Source organism: Rutidosis leptorrhynchoides, chromosome 11 (genome assembly GCF_046630445.1).
Source record: "Rutidosis leptorrhynchoides isolate AG116_Rl617_1_P2 chromosome 11, CSIRO_AGI_Rlap_v1, whole genome shotgun sequence".
Classification (NCBI taxonomy): Eukaryota; Viridiplantae; Streptophyta; class Magnoliopsida; order Asterales; family Asteraceae; genus Rutidosis; species Rutidosis leptorrhynchoides.
The window spans coordinates 103,996,476-104,015,567 of record NC_092343.1 but is presented as its reverse complement, the minus strand read 5'-3'; the positions used below and the strand labels follow the sequence as shown (position 1 = coordinate 104,015,567).

At 34.8% G+C, this 19,092-nt stretch overlaps 1 protein-coding gene across 1 annotated transcript; it reads left to right on the top strand.

The window, feature by feature from the left end:
• Positions 1-823: 823 nt before the first annotated feature.
• On the top strand, positions 824-4,481 carry LOC139874834 (protein HOTHEAD-like). The gene is made up of 6 exons (XM_071862228.1): positions 824-853; positions 1,231-1,321; positions 1,878-2,522; positions 2,817-3,199; positions 3,657-4,108; positions 4,406-4,481. Exons 1-6 carry the CDS (start codon positions 824-826, stop codon positions 4,479-4,481), a joined length of 1,677 nt encoding a protein of 558 aa, XP_071718329.1.
• Positions 4,482-19,092: the final 14,611 nt, after the last annotated feature.

Genomic DNA, 19,092 nt, shown 5'->3' with positions numbered 1-19,092 from the left:
GTTAGACCATATTTTATAGATGTGATTTGTGTCCCTATTTCCATTCTTGTACATGATGGTTATGTAGTATAAATAGCCATCATCTACTTCATTTAAAAGGTTAACTATTCATAAGTCTTACCTTCACAATTAACACACAAAGTGTGCGTTTTCCCTCTCGCCTCTCCGAACACATGTAACCTCACTATCCTTTAATTTTGACTGAAGGTTGAATAAAAAAATGTTACTACATCTGATTTTAGCATTTATCATCATCATCATCATCATAATATGCTTCATAATATACATACACATTCATGATCAAACACCTTCATTATAATTTCAGTCAAAAGCTTAAACAGAATTCATCATTTAAATTGAATTAACAACGATTTAAATTAACGACATTCGTTAGATTCCCGCAGTATTTGTTTGATGCATTCAACTATTAAAGAATCAAAGATGTTTTAATGAATACTTTTTTTGTCAACTGAACTTTATGTTAGAATAATGATAATAATAAAATATACTTGTACGGTGTGTTTTTTTTATGGGGGATGATTCTCACACACTGTTTTTTGATCCTCACACACCAATTTACTTGAACTCCTCCCTAATAATATGGTAAAAGGGTGTGTGAGGATCAAAAAATAGTGTGTGAGAATCATCCCTCTTTTTTTATTGGCCTAACGTAGTTACTTTCTTCATACTTTGTACTATAAATATCTAGCTTGTTTTGGGTATTTCCACAAACCAACCAACATAAACATATGCAACAATAATAAATTTTCATAAAGAGTTGCATACTTTTTGATATATCGCATATATTCTTGTGTGTATCACGATGTCGAGTGGATCACAGACAATGTTAATGGTTTATACACTTATTTGTGTTATTTTCCAACATGTTTTTGCTAACGCGGAGATACGTAAGTATAGTATAGTATATATATTATATCTTGATCGATTTTGTTTTTATAACTTCTTGAATGCTTTCGTAGTTCAGTTTCTAGTATTAGTTACACTTTTATAACAAATGATTCATACATTATTATTGAGTTGTGTAGTAGTTAAATTTGGAAAATAATAGTGTCTCATAGTGTTATTTTTATTTTCCATTTTCGTAGTCTTTGATAACGTACAGAAATGTTTTATGGTGATATACCGACCAACGTGTTGAAATGACAAATATAGACAAAACTGTCTCATTTTTGCATTTCGATCTTTTTTTTTTTTTTTTTTTTTTTTCAGTTTAAGTTATCCTGTTTAAAGAAACTTTTGAAGTTACATTTGAATGTTTGTGCTCACGGTTTTTCTGTACATAAAAATGTTGTATATGGATGTAATGTATTAACTTTATACCGAAAATAATCAATGTGGGAGGTTGAACCCGGATTCGAATTCTAGGAAAGACAAACTTTAAGAATTTTCCCGAGTTTAATTCTCTTTCAGGGTTTTCCCTTCCTGGTTTCCGGGTGGTTCGAAAATAATTGCTCAAATTCTTGTCGGTCGCTGATGGTATTATAATTTATACACATTAACGATATTAAAATGGCGTTGATTTGTACACAACCATTTTTTTGACCATACACAACCAAACATGCTTTATGATGTTGTAGTGTACAACATCATTAATTAGTTGTGTATGGATAACAAATAGTTGTATACATATCACTAACCATATTAAAATTGCCGGTTAAAAATCTTTCCTTCTTTTTTCGGAGATGAATCCTCACTATATATAAGCCTTTTGTGTATCACTATAACTTTTAAAAAAGTTATAGCATCAAGATCTTAAAAACTTGATAAACAAAACTTGGTACTTTAAAAAATTGAAAGCTAGTTTTCTACTACAATATGGAACATACTTTGAGCTTACGTTAAATTTCATTCCACAGCTCCAAACTATTCTTTCTTGAAAGAAGCAACTGAAGCACCAAAGATTTCGTTCTACGACTACATCGTCGTAGGAGGAGGTGCAGCAGGAATCCCATTAGCCACAACACTCTCCGAAACCTACTCAGTTTTATTGCTCGAACGTGGTGGCTCGCCCTATGGCAACCCAGACATAACCAATTTAGCCAATTTTGGCAACTACTTTTTCAACCCTTCACAAGAATCACCAGCCGAATTATTTATGTCGGATGATGGAGTTGGAAACGCACGTCCACGTGTTTTGGGAGGCGGTAGTTCCATTAACGCCGGGTTGTATACTAGGGACGATAAAAAGTTCTTCGATGAGGCGAAGTTAACTGATGAGAAGTTGGTGAATGCTTCTTATGAGTTTATTGAAAAGTGTATGGTTTTTGAGCCGGTTATTGGAGAATGGCAATCGGCATGGAAAGGAGCATTTGTGGAAGCTGGAGTGACACCGGATGCTGGATTTACGTACGATTATGTTCGTGGGACTAAAGTGGGCGGTACGACGTTTGATAAAAATGGTCGAAGACATACAACAGCTGACATGTTAGAGTATGCTGATCCGCTAAGATTGTCTGTTTTTATACATGCAACTGTGGGCAAAGTCTTGTTTACTACAAAAGGTATGCATACAATATTCATGTACTTACACATGACATAACAAACTCACATGAGGGTAAACTGGTAAAAGAATAAGATTTTTCCCGCTCTTAACAAACTCACACGAAAAATGTCAACACAACATCAACAATAATAGTATCCAATCCCACGCATCCCGCTACTCGGGGGCATAGAGACTGCTTTTAAAAAAATCTCCGACCAGACCGAAAATGACATTACTTGCATAAAGCTTATGAATTTATTCTGAAACAAATACTTATATAATTTCTCATCAATCATTTCTTATCTTTTAACAGGAAGAACAAAGCCAATGGCTTATGGAGTAGTGTTTGAAGATGCATTAGGTAATAAGCATAGGGCATTTTTGAAAGGAGGTCGAAACGACGAAATCATTCTAAGTGCAGGTCCTATGGGAAGCCCACAACTTCTAATGTTAAGTGGCATAGGTCCCAAAGATCAACTTGAAGCCCTAGATATTACAGTGGTGTTGGACCAGCCCTTAGTTGGTCAAGACATGGCAGATAACCCGCTAAATGTGTTGTTTGTCCCTTCTCCGATCCCTGTTGAGCAATCTGTAGTTCAAGTTGTCGCAGATCTGGATGGTGGTCTGATCGAGCCGATTGGGAACATTAACTTGGTTCTTGGAAGTCCATCAGATTACCAAGGATTCTCCTATGAGGTATATACACAGATCATGTTAACTAAATAACATGAACTGAGTTACTCGCGAGCTACTCGACTCATTAAAAACTTGATTTGAGTCGAGCTTAAACGAGATTCAGCTCGAGCTCGAACAAATTTTGAAAATCGTTTAGTAAACGAGCCCGAACTTCTTATTCTTACAGTATATCATATCGAGCTTAAACAAATGTTGCAAGTCTAAACGAGCCTTTAATTTATATCTTTTTATTATTTTTTTTGTAATTATATGGTACTCCGTGTAAAATTATATATAATAATTCCTATTATACATAAAACTAGCCGAACTCGAACTGTGCTCGAGCTTGATATATTAGGATCGAAACGAGCCTAGCTCGAGCGCTTTGAATTTTAAACGAGCCTTGCTCGAGTCTAGTACCTTAGGCCCGACTCGGCATATTTACAACCCTACAAATGATTTATTCTTTGATTTGCAGAAGGGCGGATATGTCATTTTAAAAATAGATGGCCCTGTTTCGACCGGTGAGCTAAAGCTTCGAAGTACTAATCCAAAGGACTGTCCATCTGTAAAATTCAACTACTACAAAGAGCCCGAAGACTTGCAAAACTGCATTAACGGCATCAATATTGTTAGAAAAGCAATCGATTCAAAAGCATTCGCAAATTTTAAATATGATAATATGACCTCTCAAGATATTATTGATCTTACTGTAAAACTACCCATGTATATGCCAATACATGCTAACACTAGTACATCAATGGAACAATTCTGTAAAGACACTGTGAGGACTGTATGGCAAACGCACGGTGGATGTGTAATTGGAAAAGTTGTCGATAATGATTATAAAGTTCTCGGTGTTGATGCTCTTCGAGTCGTTGATAGATCGACTCTACTTAGTACTCCGGCTAATGTAATAATGCTTGGAAGGTATATTAGTTTTCCATATAACTTGCATTGGTTTTTGTGTGTGTATGTTTAGTACGATAGCTTATTGTGGACCAAATATCTTCACAAGAGGTCTCCGGTCAAACTTCAGTTCACTAGCAGAATATTTTGAGTGGTCTGAAAAAAGGGTCGAAAACAGTAATGGGATAACCCGATTAGGCTACATATAGATGAGTAAAAGATACTCCAAATTTAGGGATAGCCTGAATTTGAAATCTTCTGTTTATTTCGTAGTCATTTTTGGACTCGTGATTTTATCTTCTTTTTTTTCCATCGTAGGTACATGGGAGTTACGATTCAAACCAAGAGACTCGCAAGTGAAAAATCAGAGTCTGGATTTTGGTTCTCATCTTAGTATTTTCGAAGCTTTTGATGCTGTTGTACTTGTATTATGTATGAAAAATATGTGAAAGCTCTACACCATTTTTAAGTTAAAGTATGTAAAATATTCTAACTGAATAAATGTTTCGGAAGTCAGGATGGAAATTAACAAAAGTAACTAGTTTTAATTTTGATATGTAAGCATTAATTATTATTCTTACATATCCATATAAGTTAGATTATTTTTAATGGCGATGACGTAATAGAGTCTAATGAGATGTTTTTGTGGAGTATAGTTTTATGTGACAAGTGTGATTTTTTTTTTTTTTTTTTTTTTTGACAAAATAACGATAACATTATAACAAAGTCTCTTCATCAAAAGATGAAAAAGTGTAACGACCCAACCCGTTATCCAACCGAAAACACGCCTTAAAAAAAATTTGTGGGACAATACATCTGGACGACGTCCAGTATTAAAGGACAGGACGGCGTCCAAGCTCCTTGGACGGCGTCCAAATGAACTGCAAGTTACTAATCAGTTTTACAATTACACACGAGCGAAAAACCCGCTTCCCGACACTTTTAAACCAAAACACTTTCACAATATGTTATAATAATTAAAACTAAGAGTTTTCCACATTAAAATCGAGTTTCACAACACCGGGCCCACATCGGCCGTTTTACGACTTTCGTACAAAATTACGAGTTTTCGACCACGTGAGTTTTAACATAAACTAAAGACCGAGCATGGTGATTGGGGATACGCTACTCAATCCTAATCAATCCAAAAGCAAGATCTTCGAAAGCAACTACGCGAGTCCACTAGTTCCCACGCTTACCCGAGCCACCGCATCCAAGCAAATCTATAAAAATGTAAACAACGAGAGGGTAAGCTAATGCTTAGTGAGTGAGAATATACTACATACATATATATATGCATAAAATGAATACGCATCGCCAACACACAAATAGTAAACACATACCGCAATCCGAGCATAACTAAGCAAAGTTATACCTAACGTACCACCAAGCCAAATCCGTAAGATTAGCTACAACATACAATAAGTATATATACGCATATACAAGATACATCCGAAAATACAACAAGGTTAACCCCTTAACCTTAAACCCATGAAGGTTGGCCGAACAACCCGAGCCTTAGTGAATTCGTACAACCCGAGATTCACTTCCTTCACCACTTCAACAACCGAGGACGGCCGTACTACCCGTGCCTTAGTGAATTCGTACAACCCGAGATTCACTACCTCATCAATAAGATGACCGAACAACCCGAGTCATCATGAATCCGCACATCCCGAGATTCGTTACCTCATCAAAACCCACATCATCGGGGTTACTCAACCGTAACTCAATACCAATCTCACTACATCGGGATTATATAACTCCGTATCACAAGTCCATGTGATAACGTACACACGAAGTGTGCACCTCGCCAAAGGTGGTCAACCAAAACGCACAACCGTGCCAATTGGACTTATTACACAAGCCCATCAAATCCACCTATATATGAAGTGAGTTCTATAACCGAGAACCACTTCACCCGACCCGCACCCATCCTACACATACATATGCACATAGGATATTAACACTCACCTTGTTGCCTTGATGAATGCTACCGAACAATTCCGCAACACGCCAATGGAAAGTACCTATTCCATTATCATAATACAAACAACACAATTAGGGTGGACTTACAAACCAACCTAATTGATACTTAGTGCAATTTCGACCCAAATGCACTTCCAAGCACAAACCGCGCCCAAACTAACCAATAATCACTAACACAAGTGAAAATGGTCCTAATACATCAACTAAACCCGAACACAAGTGTAAAGCACTCGTCTTGCCCAAAATGACACACAAACCCTAATTTTGACCCATTTCAAAATTAGTAAACCAAAACCCCCCCAAATGGGTTCCAACACTTCCATAATCACTAAACCTAGTGATTAAACCTACTATCAAGGCCTAAATATGGCCAAATCGTCAACCAACCCGAAACCCGCCAAGTGACAAGAATAACTAGTCACCATAAACCCACTTCATCATCTAAAAGGGTTTCACAACTAATCAAGCTCAAACCCTAACATTGAACCTCAAATCAAACAAATGAAATTCGGAGTTTGAACTTACCAATACTACCACAATTTATCCAAGGACGAGATGAACAATTTTAGAACCCGAGCTTTAGTGAGAATCTGACTCCTTCTTCTCCAAATCAAGCTCTCTCTCTCTCTTCTCTCTCTCTCTAAACTCTTACTCTCTCTCTAGATATGGTTGAGAGTGTTTGTGTTGGTGAAGATAAGGTTGAATGAGCTTAACCTTGCCCATTTGTGGCTTAAAACCGGCCACCAAGTGAAAAGACCAACATACCCCGTTTAAAATCTAAAAACTACACAGCTAGCCCGTCAGACCATTTGGACGGCGTCCCAATTCTTGGACGGCGTCCCACGCTTCACTACTGTACGGCGTCCCCCATATTGGACGGCGTCTGATGTTATGCGAGGTGTATATGAAATAGTGATGTTTTAGCAGAGTGGTATAAAATACTATTAATTTTAGCAGGAAAATACTATTAAATATGATACAATTTTACACAAGATATTTATTTATTTAGAGAATGGATATACTTAAACCTTGCTACAACACTTATAGGCAGTGTACCTAATCGTACAGTAGTGTAGTTTTTAGTAAGTCCGGTTCGTTCCACAGGGAATATCTTTAAACAAAGCTTAACGCTATATTAGTTTACTTTTATAAAAATACAAATATATATATAAGTAATATTATTATTATAAAGGGGGGGTTTTACCGTTTAATGACCGGTTTGTCGATTTTAAAACTTTAGTCGCAGTTAAAACCAAATGTAAAATAATAAATAAATATAAGACTTAATTTAAAGCGTAAAGTAAATAACGATAATGAAATTGCGAATAATAAAAGTGCGATAAAATAAACTTGCGATAATTAAAAAGTACGATAATTAAAAGTGCAATTAAATATAATAACAATAAATAAAAGTGCTATAATTAGAAGTACAATTAAATATAAAATAAAGGAAATTAAATATGAAATAAAAGAATTATGCTTATTTAAACTTCCGTAATCATGATGTTTGACATGTTGATTTTAGTTTTATGCTCATGGGTTAATTGTCCTTTGTCCTGGATTATTTAATATGTCCGTCTGGTTTTTGTCCATAACAGTCCATCAGTCATAAATATAAAGTGCGAGTGTCCTCGTCAAATTATCCTTATACCCGAAGTTAAATATTCCAACTAATTGGGGACTTAAACTATAACAAGATTTTAATGCTTTGTTTAGTAATTACACCAGGATGTCGACTGAGTGTAACCCAAGGTTTTAATATTTTGTTATCAATTATACCAAGTGTTCTTGTACATAATTTCACCCCTGTTTTAATTATTCTAGTGGCTATTAATCCATTCCCGTGTCCGGTTAAATGAACGATTATTCGTACATATAAATACCCCGCTCATCGTGTCCGATCGAGTGTATATGGTAATTTATAGGGACGCCCAATTGTAAATCTTTATATTAATATTAACAAACTATCATTTAGTTAAACAAATATAAAGCCCATTAATAGCCCATAGTCTAATTTCCACAAATGTCGTTCTTTTGTCCAAACCCCAATTATGGTACAAAGCCCAATTACCCAATTTTAGTAATTAGCCCAACATCATGATTACTTCGGATTAAATAAGCATAATAATAACTTAGCTACGAGACATTAAATTAAAAAGGTTGAACATAACTTACAATGATTAAAAATAGCGTAGCGTTACACGGACAGAATTTCGACTTACACCCTTACAACATTCGCTAACATACCCTTATTATTAGGATTAAAATTAAAATTAAAATTAAAATATAAATATAAATATTTACGTATATATATATAGAGGATGGATATATATTTTTTTTGAAAAATGATCAGAATTCGGTTAGCTTTATAGGGAGTTTCAGAATTTGGGGCTCCGCGACTCGCGGCCCTTTTTGCCTTCAAACTCCGCGAGTCGCAGAGTTTGAAATTACAGCTCACAAACTTTGGAGTCTTTCTTGCCGACGGTTTTAAATATTAATATAATATATAAATAATTATAAGAATTATTTAAATATTATATTATATTTATGTGCATAGTTGACTTGTAATTTTTAGTCCGTTGCGTCGAGCGTTGAGAGTTGACTCTGGTCCCGGTTCCGGATTTTCGAACGTCCTTGCGTACAATTTAATATCTTGTACTTTGCGTTTTGAATCTTGTACTCTTGTAATTTCGAGACGTTTCTTATCAATAATTGGAACCTCTTTGATTGTCTTTTGTACTTTTGAGCTTTTTGGTCGTTTGCGTCTTCAATTCGTCGAATCTGTCTTTTATCTTCACCTTTTATTATTTAAACGAATATCACTTTTAAATAGAACAATTGCAACTAAAAGCTTGTCTTTCTTGAGGAATAATGCTATGAAATATATGTTCGTTTTTAGCATTATCAAATACTCCCACACTTGAGCGTTGCTTGTCCTCAAGCAATATCGTCTTGAAATACTAGAATCACTTCTTTATTCTTCACACTTTGTACATCAGTGATTTCTATACGGCGGTATAAACAATGGTAGTAACGATATGGTTTACAGTCCCACATGACTATAAAAATTTAGATCCATTAAGGAAATTGGATCTTTATGAAAACATTTGATCTTTTGAAAATTAAATCTAGTTTTTACCCTAGATAAGTTTTCTGGAATAATCCTTTACCGGTGTTTGCAAATTCTTTTTGTGGGTTTGGTGGGTTTCAGATTTGAAAATTTTAGCTCAAAACTTATGGTTTTGTGTCACCCACTTGCTAACCTTGTATTTGGAAAGCAACACGTCCAGTTTACTTGTCCCGTATATTACCTTTCGGTAAACTACCGTCCGGTTGTAAAGGAAAGCGTTGAACAAGCAACTGTTAAGGCAATGTCCCCTGACATGCTTTTAATTATGGTCTATAACGTGTCGGACGCAATTACTATCCTTGGTAGGAGCAATAGTAAAGCTCACCCTTATAATTTTTTGGTCTGGCACAAGGTCCTGTCTTTGACCACTATGCAACCACCGTTCTTACGGTTGACACCCGATTTAGTTCAGGTGACCTAATGAATTCCAGGTGAATTCCTAGGATTTTACGTTCAATGGTAATGAACGCATTGAAAATAGGGTTTTCAGAAAAAAATCGGTTTGTAATTTTGATCAAAATATTTTCTCGTTCGAGCTCGAGTTTAGATATCATTGAATTCCATGAGTTTGTAATTCTCAATCTTTAAGGTCAATCTCAAGGATTGAGTAATATCAGGCTTAAAAGCTGATTTTTGATCTTTTAAGGAGATTATCCTTTCTGGGGATCTGATTCATTAGTCTTATCCAGCTAATTTGCATGGTGCCCCCCATTGTACGAGATAAATCCTTCTCATGGTTAGGATAAATCTGACCACTTGGCGACCCTGTTTAATGCTGAGGTCCGTGGATTTCCTGCTGATTTTAGTGATGACTTTTCTAGATTTTTCGTCAACCTACAGCTGGTCTGGACGACAACTTCCTGACTTAAATCAAGAAGCGCGTGTCTTTTTCAGAAGACTTTACTTCCTTTTAATGATGGAATTGATTCATCGTGTAGATCCATCTTTCTTACAGTAAATCAGGTAAAACTTTTTAGTTTAGTCCAAAGCAAAAGTATTTTCAGTTATTTGTACAAAAATATGTGATATATGTTTTGAATAACTTGGAGAATTTTCCCACACTTGGCTTTTATTTTCCTTTTTATCGTCCTCTATTCCATTTTAAATGAATTTTAACATTTTGGTTTGTTTCTCAATTTATGTCCTTTCTGAGGTAACAATAATTTCGGTGTTAAAACCTAGTTTTATCGTTCATAAATATGTATAAACATGATTTTGAGTTCATTTAATTGAAAATTTTGAAAAATTTTACTAGAATTGGGTAGTCAGTATATAAGACTAGGGCTGTTCTTTATTATCAGAGAGCACTAGATTCTAATACAACTACTACTTTACTAGTATTTCTAATGGTAACCAAGTGTATAAAGTAAAAATTTTAAAATCTGAAAGAATTTAACCCCTTCCCACACTTAAGATCTTGCAATGCCCTCATTTGCAAGAAATCAGTAACAATTTAAATTATTGAGGGTGATTTGTGTGAAAATGATTAAATTTTACCAAAGTTTCCAAATATATTGGCGTTTGTTTGCTGAATGATAAATGGTGCACATCATTTGTTCATTCCGTCTTGTTGTTATTTCACATATATTTTGCATCTTGTCGTCAAAATTAGTTGCTTTTGCTGAACTTAATGCCAGTCTTTGAAAATGCGTTGTTTTACCCTGTTGTGTACATAAGATAAACTGCAAACATATATACATATTTTTGAAGTTTGGTATATTACCCCACATTCAAAAATTATTAAAATCTAAGAATAAAAGTTAGAAAATTATAAAAACTATTACAATATTAACATAAGTATTAAACGTATCAACATTACAAATTACAAAATAAATAAAACTAAGTAGACTAGGGATGATACTGATACCAATAGGGGTTCCATGCATAACCATAGGTGCTATAAAATGCTTCGGCAGGGTTATACGTAGGATACGGTGGTTGCATCTCTATAGACCAGGGAGGGAATATGGGTTTTGGAGTAGGAATATAGTTTCTACCTATATGTTGGCAATGAGCTATGATTTGGTTTTGATGAACTTGCCAATCTTCAAATGCTCTCTGTCTAGCATTTTCGTACTCCTGTGAAGCTATAAACCTTTGCATTTCTTGCATTTCATTTCCCCCTCCTACATTACCTTGATGTTGGTTTCTCTCAACCTGTGGATGTCTACCATGGTATTGTACTGCGGCGTTATTTTGCCTCTTCAAAACTTTCGCACCATGGTATACATTTAAACCTATTGTATCGCGGGGTTCTGGTTCTTCGACTAATAATCCCCCCCGACTTATATTCACACCGAGATATTCAGCAATCAAAGTAATAAAAATATCACCTCCTATTATGCTATGCGGTCTCATCCCCCTAACCATAGCTGATAAATAATAACCCACACAATAAGGTATACTTACAGCGCTTTGTGGGTCTCGAATACACATATGGTAAAACAAATCCTGTTCATTTACCTTTTCCTTGTTCTTACCTCTTTGTGTAATCGAATTAGCTAAAAACCTATGAATTACTCTTAATTCAGCTCTATCTATATCCAAATAAGAGTAATTTCCCCTTTGAATCGGTGATGGCTTGTCATTTGACTCCATACACCATGTGTATCAAAATTTTCATCTATCTTTCTACCATTTAGTATCAACCCTCTACAATCGGCAGATGCTAACTCCTCAGGTGTATATATACGTAAAGCCTAAGCCATGTCTAGTAAAGACATGTGGCGCATCGAACCTCCTAACAAAAATCTAATAAAAGATCGATCGGTTAAACTAGCTACCCGATCATTTAATTCTATACTACACAACAATTCTTCACACCATACTTTATATACAGGTCTACGCATGGTGAATAAACGTACCCAGTCGTTAAAAGTAGAATTACCATACCTCTGTGCAAGCAATTCCCTAATTGGCCCGGCCAATTCTACAGCTTCTAATGGTCCCCATTCTATGACCCTAGGTACCTCAACAACTTTAGAATGAAGAGTATGCAAACCCCTTTGGTATTTTGGATAATCTATCCAAAGTCTGTCAAATCTCAGGTTCGGGTGCAAATCTTCCAAGTGCATATCAGAAAATGTCATGACTGGATGAGGTATATCTTGCTTGTAGTAGTTATCCACCTCCTGTTGTTCCGCATTCTCAGCAGGAGCATTGCGAGCTTGGGATGAAGATTCACCCCTTTCAGTCGTTTTTCTTGAGTAATTCCTTGATAGCATCCTTCTCAACATGATTTTAGTAAAAGAATTGATGATTAACGGTTAAAAATTGTGATTTTAGGGGTGTTTTTGAGGGTTTATTTTCGCAGTGTTTTCTTTGTGTTGGGTTGGGACTGAGCTGTTCTGCGTTTATATTTTTTTTCTGGATTTTAGGATCTCCGCGAGTCGCGGGATATTACCCTTCAAACTCCGCGAGTCGCGGAGTTTGTTATTTTTTTTTATTATTTTTTTTATATCTTATACTAATTAAAAAAATTATGTAATTAATTTTAAAATTTTGTTTCCCTTGTTATTTAGGACGAGGTTGTTTCGGATCGATGTCCTAGTCCGTCCTTCGACAAAATTTTAAAATTTGTCTTTTTGTAGCTATTGTTTTAAAAGCTAAGATTTTTGGCATTTTTTAATGTTTTTGGCATACTTTAATTCAATAAGATTAAAAATAATGATAATAAAAGTTCTCGTCCCTCCCAGTAAAGCAATTTCGGTTCAAAGACCTAGTCTTCAACTTACGACGAATTTTAAAAATCATATTTTTAACTTAATGAGATAAAGTAAATTTTTGTTTTTTAATTCACACAATTTAAATATAAAATTCAAAATTAATATTAAAAATTCACACCAGACTTTAAAATTTGAAAAGCATAAAATTAAAATTTATATTTTAAAAATTAAAAATTCACACCAAACTTAATTTAAAAATTCATATTATAAATTCACACCAAACTTATATTAATTTTTCAAATATTTATAATTTTAAAAATATTGTTTTTACAAAGTTTACAATATTAATTTAAGATTTAAATATTAATTTAAGATTTAAATATTAATTTTAAAAACATGGTAAAAATAAAATTAGAAATCTTTTTGGCTTTTTATCCCACTTTAATCAATCAAATATTATCAAAAATATGCGCCCCTCTTTTCGGCAAAGTAATTTCGGTTCCAAGACCTAATTTAACTCATGACGAATTTTTGAAATATTTTGGGTTGATTGATAAAAGATATTTATACCTTAAGAATAAACGTTAAATTTCGCAGTGATGTAATAAATTTTTGAATGATATCAATAATTTCGGTCGCCAAACCTAATTTTATTCAATACCAATTTAATACTTTATAGCGAACAAATTAGCGTTTATTATCAAAAGGTTAAAAATAAAAATAATAAAAACTGTACAGACTTACCTATGAAATAGATTTCTTAGTTATATGATCTATCCCATTCATAAGATAGTCGGTTTAATTGGTTTTCCATGGCTACATAGGCGTAACCTCGAGCATTCAGTGTTTTTTCTTCTAAACATACGAACGGTCCGTCTCTGCATAAAGTAACAAATTCGGTATTTGAATAGGTTTGATTATTTGAACATTTACCTCCATGTGACCATTTTCCGCATTTGTGACATCTTTCTAGGTGTCGTGCTCTTCTTTTCGCTGCGGATTTTGATTTTCCTTTACCAAATTGTAACTTATTATCTTCGCATCTGGATTCTTTTCTAACTCCGTCCAATCTTTCTCTGATTACTGATACTATTTCACTCGGTAGTGTGTCATTATTACGTTTAGTGATCAAAGCGTGTAGCATTAGACCATGGTTTAGTTCACAGGCAGTCTTCATTTCCTAAAAAAAATAAAAATTCAGAATGGGGGGAGAAGACTAGTTCTTTAGGGTCTGCTAGAGAAAGACCATTCGGGTTCCATTTTCGAGAACTACATGAAAACAGAGAATCTAACTCTAACAGAAATACATATTATCCTTTAAAGACTTGATTCTCCCCACACTTAGTTAGCTGTGGTGTTGAAATTGTGATTAACTTCGTTGTCGACTCCCATCGGACCATCTATGTAGTGTTTAACTCTGTGACCATTAACTTTAAATTCAATCCCATTTGAATTTATTAATTCTATCGTTCCGTATGGGAAAACTCTTTTAACTATGAATGGTCCAGACCATCTTGATTTCAATTTTCCAGGAAATAGCTTGAATCGTGAATTGAAAAGAAGAACTCTGTCTCCTTCTTTAAATTCTTTTGAACTTCTGATTCTTTTATCATGCCATTTCTTCGTTCTTTCTTTATAGATTAATGAATTTTCGTATGCTTCATGTCTTAATTCTTCAAATTCGTTTAGTTGGCTTAATCGTAGACGTCCGGCTTCATGTAAATCAAGATTACATGTCTTCAAAGCCCAAAATACTTTGTGTTCAATTTCTACTGGAAGATGACATGCTTTTCCATAAACAAGTCTAAAAGGTGTGGTTCCAATTGGAGTTTTGTAGGCTGTTCTAAAAGCCCAGAGTGCATCCTCCAATTTAATGGACCATTTCTTCGGATTTGATCCTACGGTTTTCTCAAGAATATGTTTTAAAGCTCGGTTGGTATTTTCAACTTGTCCACTTGTTTGTGGATGATATGCGGTGGAGATTTTATGAGTTACTCCATATCTTTTAAGAACTTTCTCAAGTTGATTATTACAGAAATGAGTACCCCGATCACTTATTAAAGCTTTCGGTGTTCCAAACCTTGCAAAAAGACGTTTTAAAAAGTTGACTACAACTCGTGCATCGTTAGTTGGGAGAGCTTGTGCTTCCGCCCATTTTGATACATAATCAATGGCTACGAGTATATATAGATTATTATGAGATTTTGGAAATGGACCCATAAAGTCAATACCCCAAATGTCAAATACTTCACATACTTGGATGACATTTTGTGGCATTTCATCACGTTGACTTATTTTTCCGGCCCTTTGACAAGCATCACAGGATTTGCAAAGAAGGTGTGCGTCTTTGTAAATTGTAGGCCAATAGAATCCAGCATCATAAACTTTTCTTGCTGTTAGTTGAGGCCCATAATGCCCTCCTGTTGGTCCTGTGTGACAATGGTTTAATATTTTACTAGCTTCATCTCCAAATACACATCGGCGTATTATTCCATCGGGACAACTTTTAAACAAATGTGGATCTTCCCAAAAATAGTGTTTTATATCACTGAAGAATTTCTTTCGTCTTTGGTACGATAATCCTTTTTCATGGAATCCACAAACTAAGTAGTTTGCATAGTCTGCAAACCATGGAATTTCTTTATAATCTATCTTTAATAGATATTCATCAGGAAAGTTGTCTTGTATGGCCGATTCATTTAGAACTTCTAATTCGGGATTTTCAAGACGAGAAAGATGATCAGCGGCGAGATTTTCTGCTCCTCTTTTATCTCGGATTTCAATATCAAACTCTTGTAAGAGTAAGATCCAACGGATTAATCTTGGTTTAGCATCTTGTTTTGAAAATAGGTATCTAAGAGCAGAATGGTCGGTATAGACCACCGTTTTTGCTAGAACGAGATATGATCGAAATTTGTCAAAAGCAAAGACAATAGCAAGGAGTTCTTTTTCAGTAGTTGTATAGTTCATTTGTGCTCCTTGTAACGTCTTACTAGCATAATATATAGGTTGAAATCGTTTTTCAATCCTTTGTCCTAAAACGGCTCCCATTGCAAAATCACTTGCATCGCACATTAGTTCAAATGGTAGATTCCAATTTGGTGTTATCATGATTGGCGCATTAGTGAGTTTCTCTTTAAGAATATTAAAAGATTTGATACACTCATCTGAAAAGATGAATGGAGCATCCTTTTCTAGGAGTTTATTCATAGGAGTGGCAATTTTAGAAAAATCTTTTATGAAACGTCGGTAAAAACCGGCATGCCCTAGAAAACTCCTAACTCCTCTAACATTGGTGGGATGTGGAAGTTTAGCAATTACATCTACTTTAGCTCTATCCACTTCAATTCCTTCTTTTGAAATTTTATGACCAAGAACGATGCCTTCTTTAACCATGAAATGGCATTTCTCCCAATTAAGTACTAGATTTGATTGTTCGCATCTAATAAGCATTCGTTCCAGATTAACTAGACATGATTCAAATGTATCACCGAAGACTGAAAAGTCATCCATGAAAACTTCCATGCATTCTTCTATCATGTCGTGAAAAATCGCCATCATACACCTTTGAAAGGTTGCAGGGGCGTTACAAAGTCCAAATGGCATGCGTTTGTAAGCAAAAGTACCATAAGGGCACGTGAATGTGGTTTTCTCTTGATCTTCGGGTGCTATTGGAATTTGAAAATATCCGGAAAATCCATCTAGAAAACAATAGTAACTATTTCCGGCTAATCTTTCTAACATTTGATCTATGAAAGGTAAGGGAAAGTGATCTTTTCTGGTGGCGTCTTTTAATTTTTTTATAATCAATACACACACGCCATCCTGTTACAGTCCTAGTAGGAATAAGCTCATTTTTCTCATTTGTAATGACAGTCATGCCACCCTTCTTAGGCATGCATTGTACTGGGCTTACCCATGGACTATCAGAGATTGGATAGATTAAACCTGCATCTAGCAGTTTAATAATCTCTTTCTTAACTACATCTTGCATATTAGGATTTAGTCTTCGTTGGCGTTGCACATACGTTTTATGACCTTCTTCCATAAGGATTTTATGTGTGCAATACGAAGGACTTATTCCTTTAATATCATGAATCTTCCATGCAATGGCTGGTTTATGAGCTTTCAACACAGAAATGAGTTGTGATTTCTCATTTTTAGTAAGAGAAGACGATATTATTACAGGTAATTCAGATTCACCATGTAAATAAGCATATTCCAAATGGTTTGGAAGTGGCTTTAACTCTAATTTTGGAGGTTCTTCTATCGATGATTTGTATCGATATCTGTATTCTTCTTTTAGCATTTGAATTTCTTCTGTTGTTGGTTCATATCCATTAGCTATAAGTGTAGCTAACATTTCAGCTTCATCAATTGGTTCATTACCTTCTCCTAAAGAACATTCTCCTGTTCCTTGTAATTCTGGAAATTCTTCTAATAATTCTGCATGTGGATCTATAGTTTGAATATAATAACATGTATCATCTGCAGATTGTGGTTGTTACATTGCTCTATCAACTGAAAAGGTAACACTCTCATCCTCTATACTTAGGGTCAGTTTCTTACCGAACACGTCTATCATTGCTTTAGCCGTATTTAAGAATGGTCTTCCTAATATGAGAGGAACTTGAGAATCTTCTTCCATGTCCAGAACAACAAAATCTACTGGAAATACTAAAGTACCAACTTTAACTAGCATGTTCTCCATTATCCCTCTAGGATATTTTATTGATCTATCGGCTAGTTTTATGCTTATTCTGGTTGGTTTCAATTCTCCAAGGTCTAGTTTAGTGTATAGTGAATACGGCATTAGATTTATACTAGCACCTAAGTCTGCCAATGCTTCTATTGAACTAAGACTACCCAGAAAACATGGAATTGTGAAACTTCCTGGATCAGATAGTTTTTCTGGTATCTTATTCAACAGTACTGCTGAACAATTAGCATTCATGGTAACAGCCGAGAGTTCTTCCATTTTCTTTCTATTTGAGATTAGATCTTTCAAGAATTTAGCATATCTAGGCATTCCTGAAATCACATCAATGAAAGGAAGATTTACATTTATCTGTTTAAACATATCCAAGAATTTGGATTGCTCGACTTCAAGTTTCTCTTTCTTCATTTTACTCGGGTAAGGAAGTGGTGGTTGGTATGGTTTAACATAAGGTTTAGCCTTAACTGTGTTATCTTCATTAACCTTTTCAACTACCGGTTCTTTTTCCTTATCTTGATCAGGTTGTGGTTCTTGTAGAGTAGGAATAGCTTCATCAGAAGTTATAGGTATTTTAGGTGGTTTAAGTGTTGTACCACTTCTTGTGGTAATGGCTTTAGCTGTTTCATTCCGGGGGTTAGCATTTGTATCACTAGGTAGACTTTCCGGTTTTCTTTCACCTATTAACCTTGCTAGGTTACTTACTTCTTGTTCCAGATTTTGAATAGAAGCTTGTTGATTTCTAAATGCTTGAGCATTTTGTTCATTGGTTTGTTTCTGAGATGTGAAAAACTGCGTTTGAGTTTCAACTAGCTTCGTCACCATGTCTTCTAAATTCGGCTTTTTATCATCGGTTTGTTGTGGTGGTTTGTTTTGAAAATTAGGTCTATGCTGATTGTAATTATTATTGTATACTTGTTAATTGCTAGGACCTTGTTGGTTGTTGTATGGAATATTTCGGTTATAGTTCTGGTTTTGATTGTAAATTGGTCTTGGCGGTTGATAATTATTCTGATAATTATTTCCAGGCCTTTGGTTTATGTATGAAATATTCTCTCTTTGTTCCATTGTTAATTCAATACTGAGACAATCTTTTGTCAAATGTGGTCCTCCACACTGCTCACAACTAATTCGTATTGAGTGAATATCCTTAGTCATCTTTTCCATTCGTCTCTCGATAGCATCTATCTTTGCGGAAATGGAATCTAAGTCATGGCTAGAATCGGCTCTAGCTGCTTTAGATGATCTAACGATATCTTTTTCTTGATGCCACTCATGTGAGTGGGAAGCAGTGTTATCAATAATTTTGTAAGCATCAGTTTCGGTTTTCTTCATAATAGAATCACCAGCTGCTATATCTATGTCTTTCCTTGTAGTGATGTCGCATCCTTGGTAGAATATTTGTACTATTTGACAGGTATCTAAACCATGTTGCGGACATCCTCTTAATAACTTTCCAAATCTTGTCCACGCCTCATATAGAGTTTCATTTGGTTTCTGTGTGAAC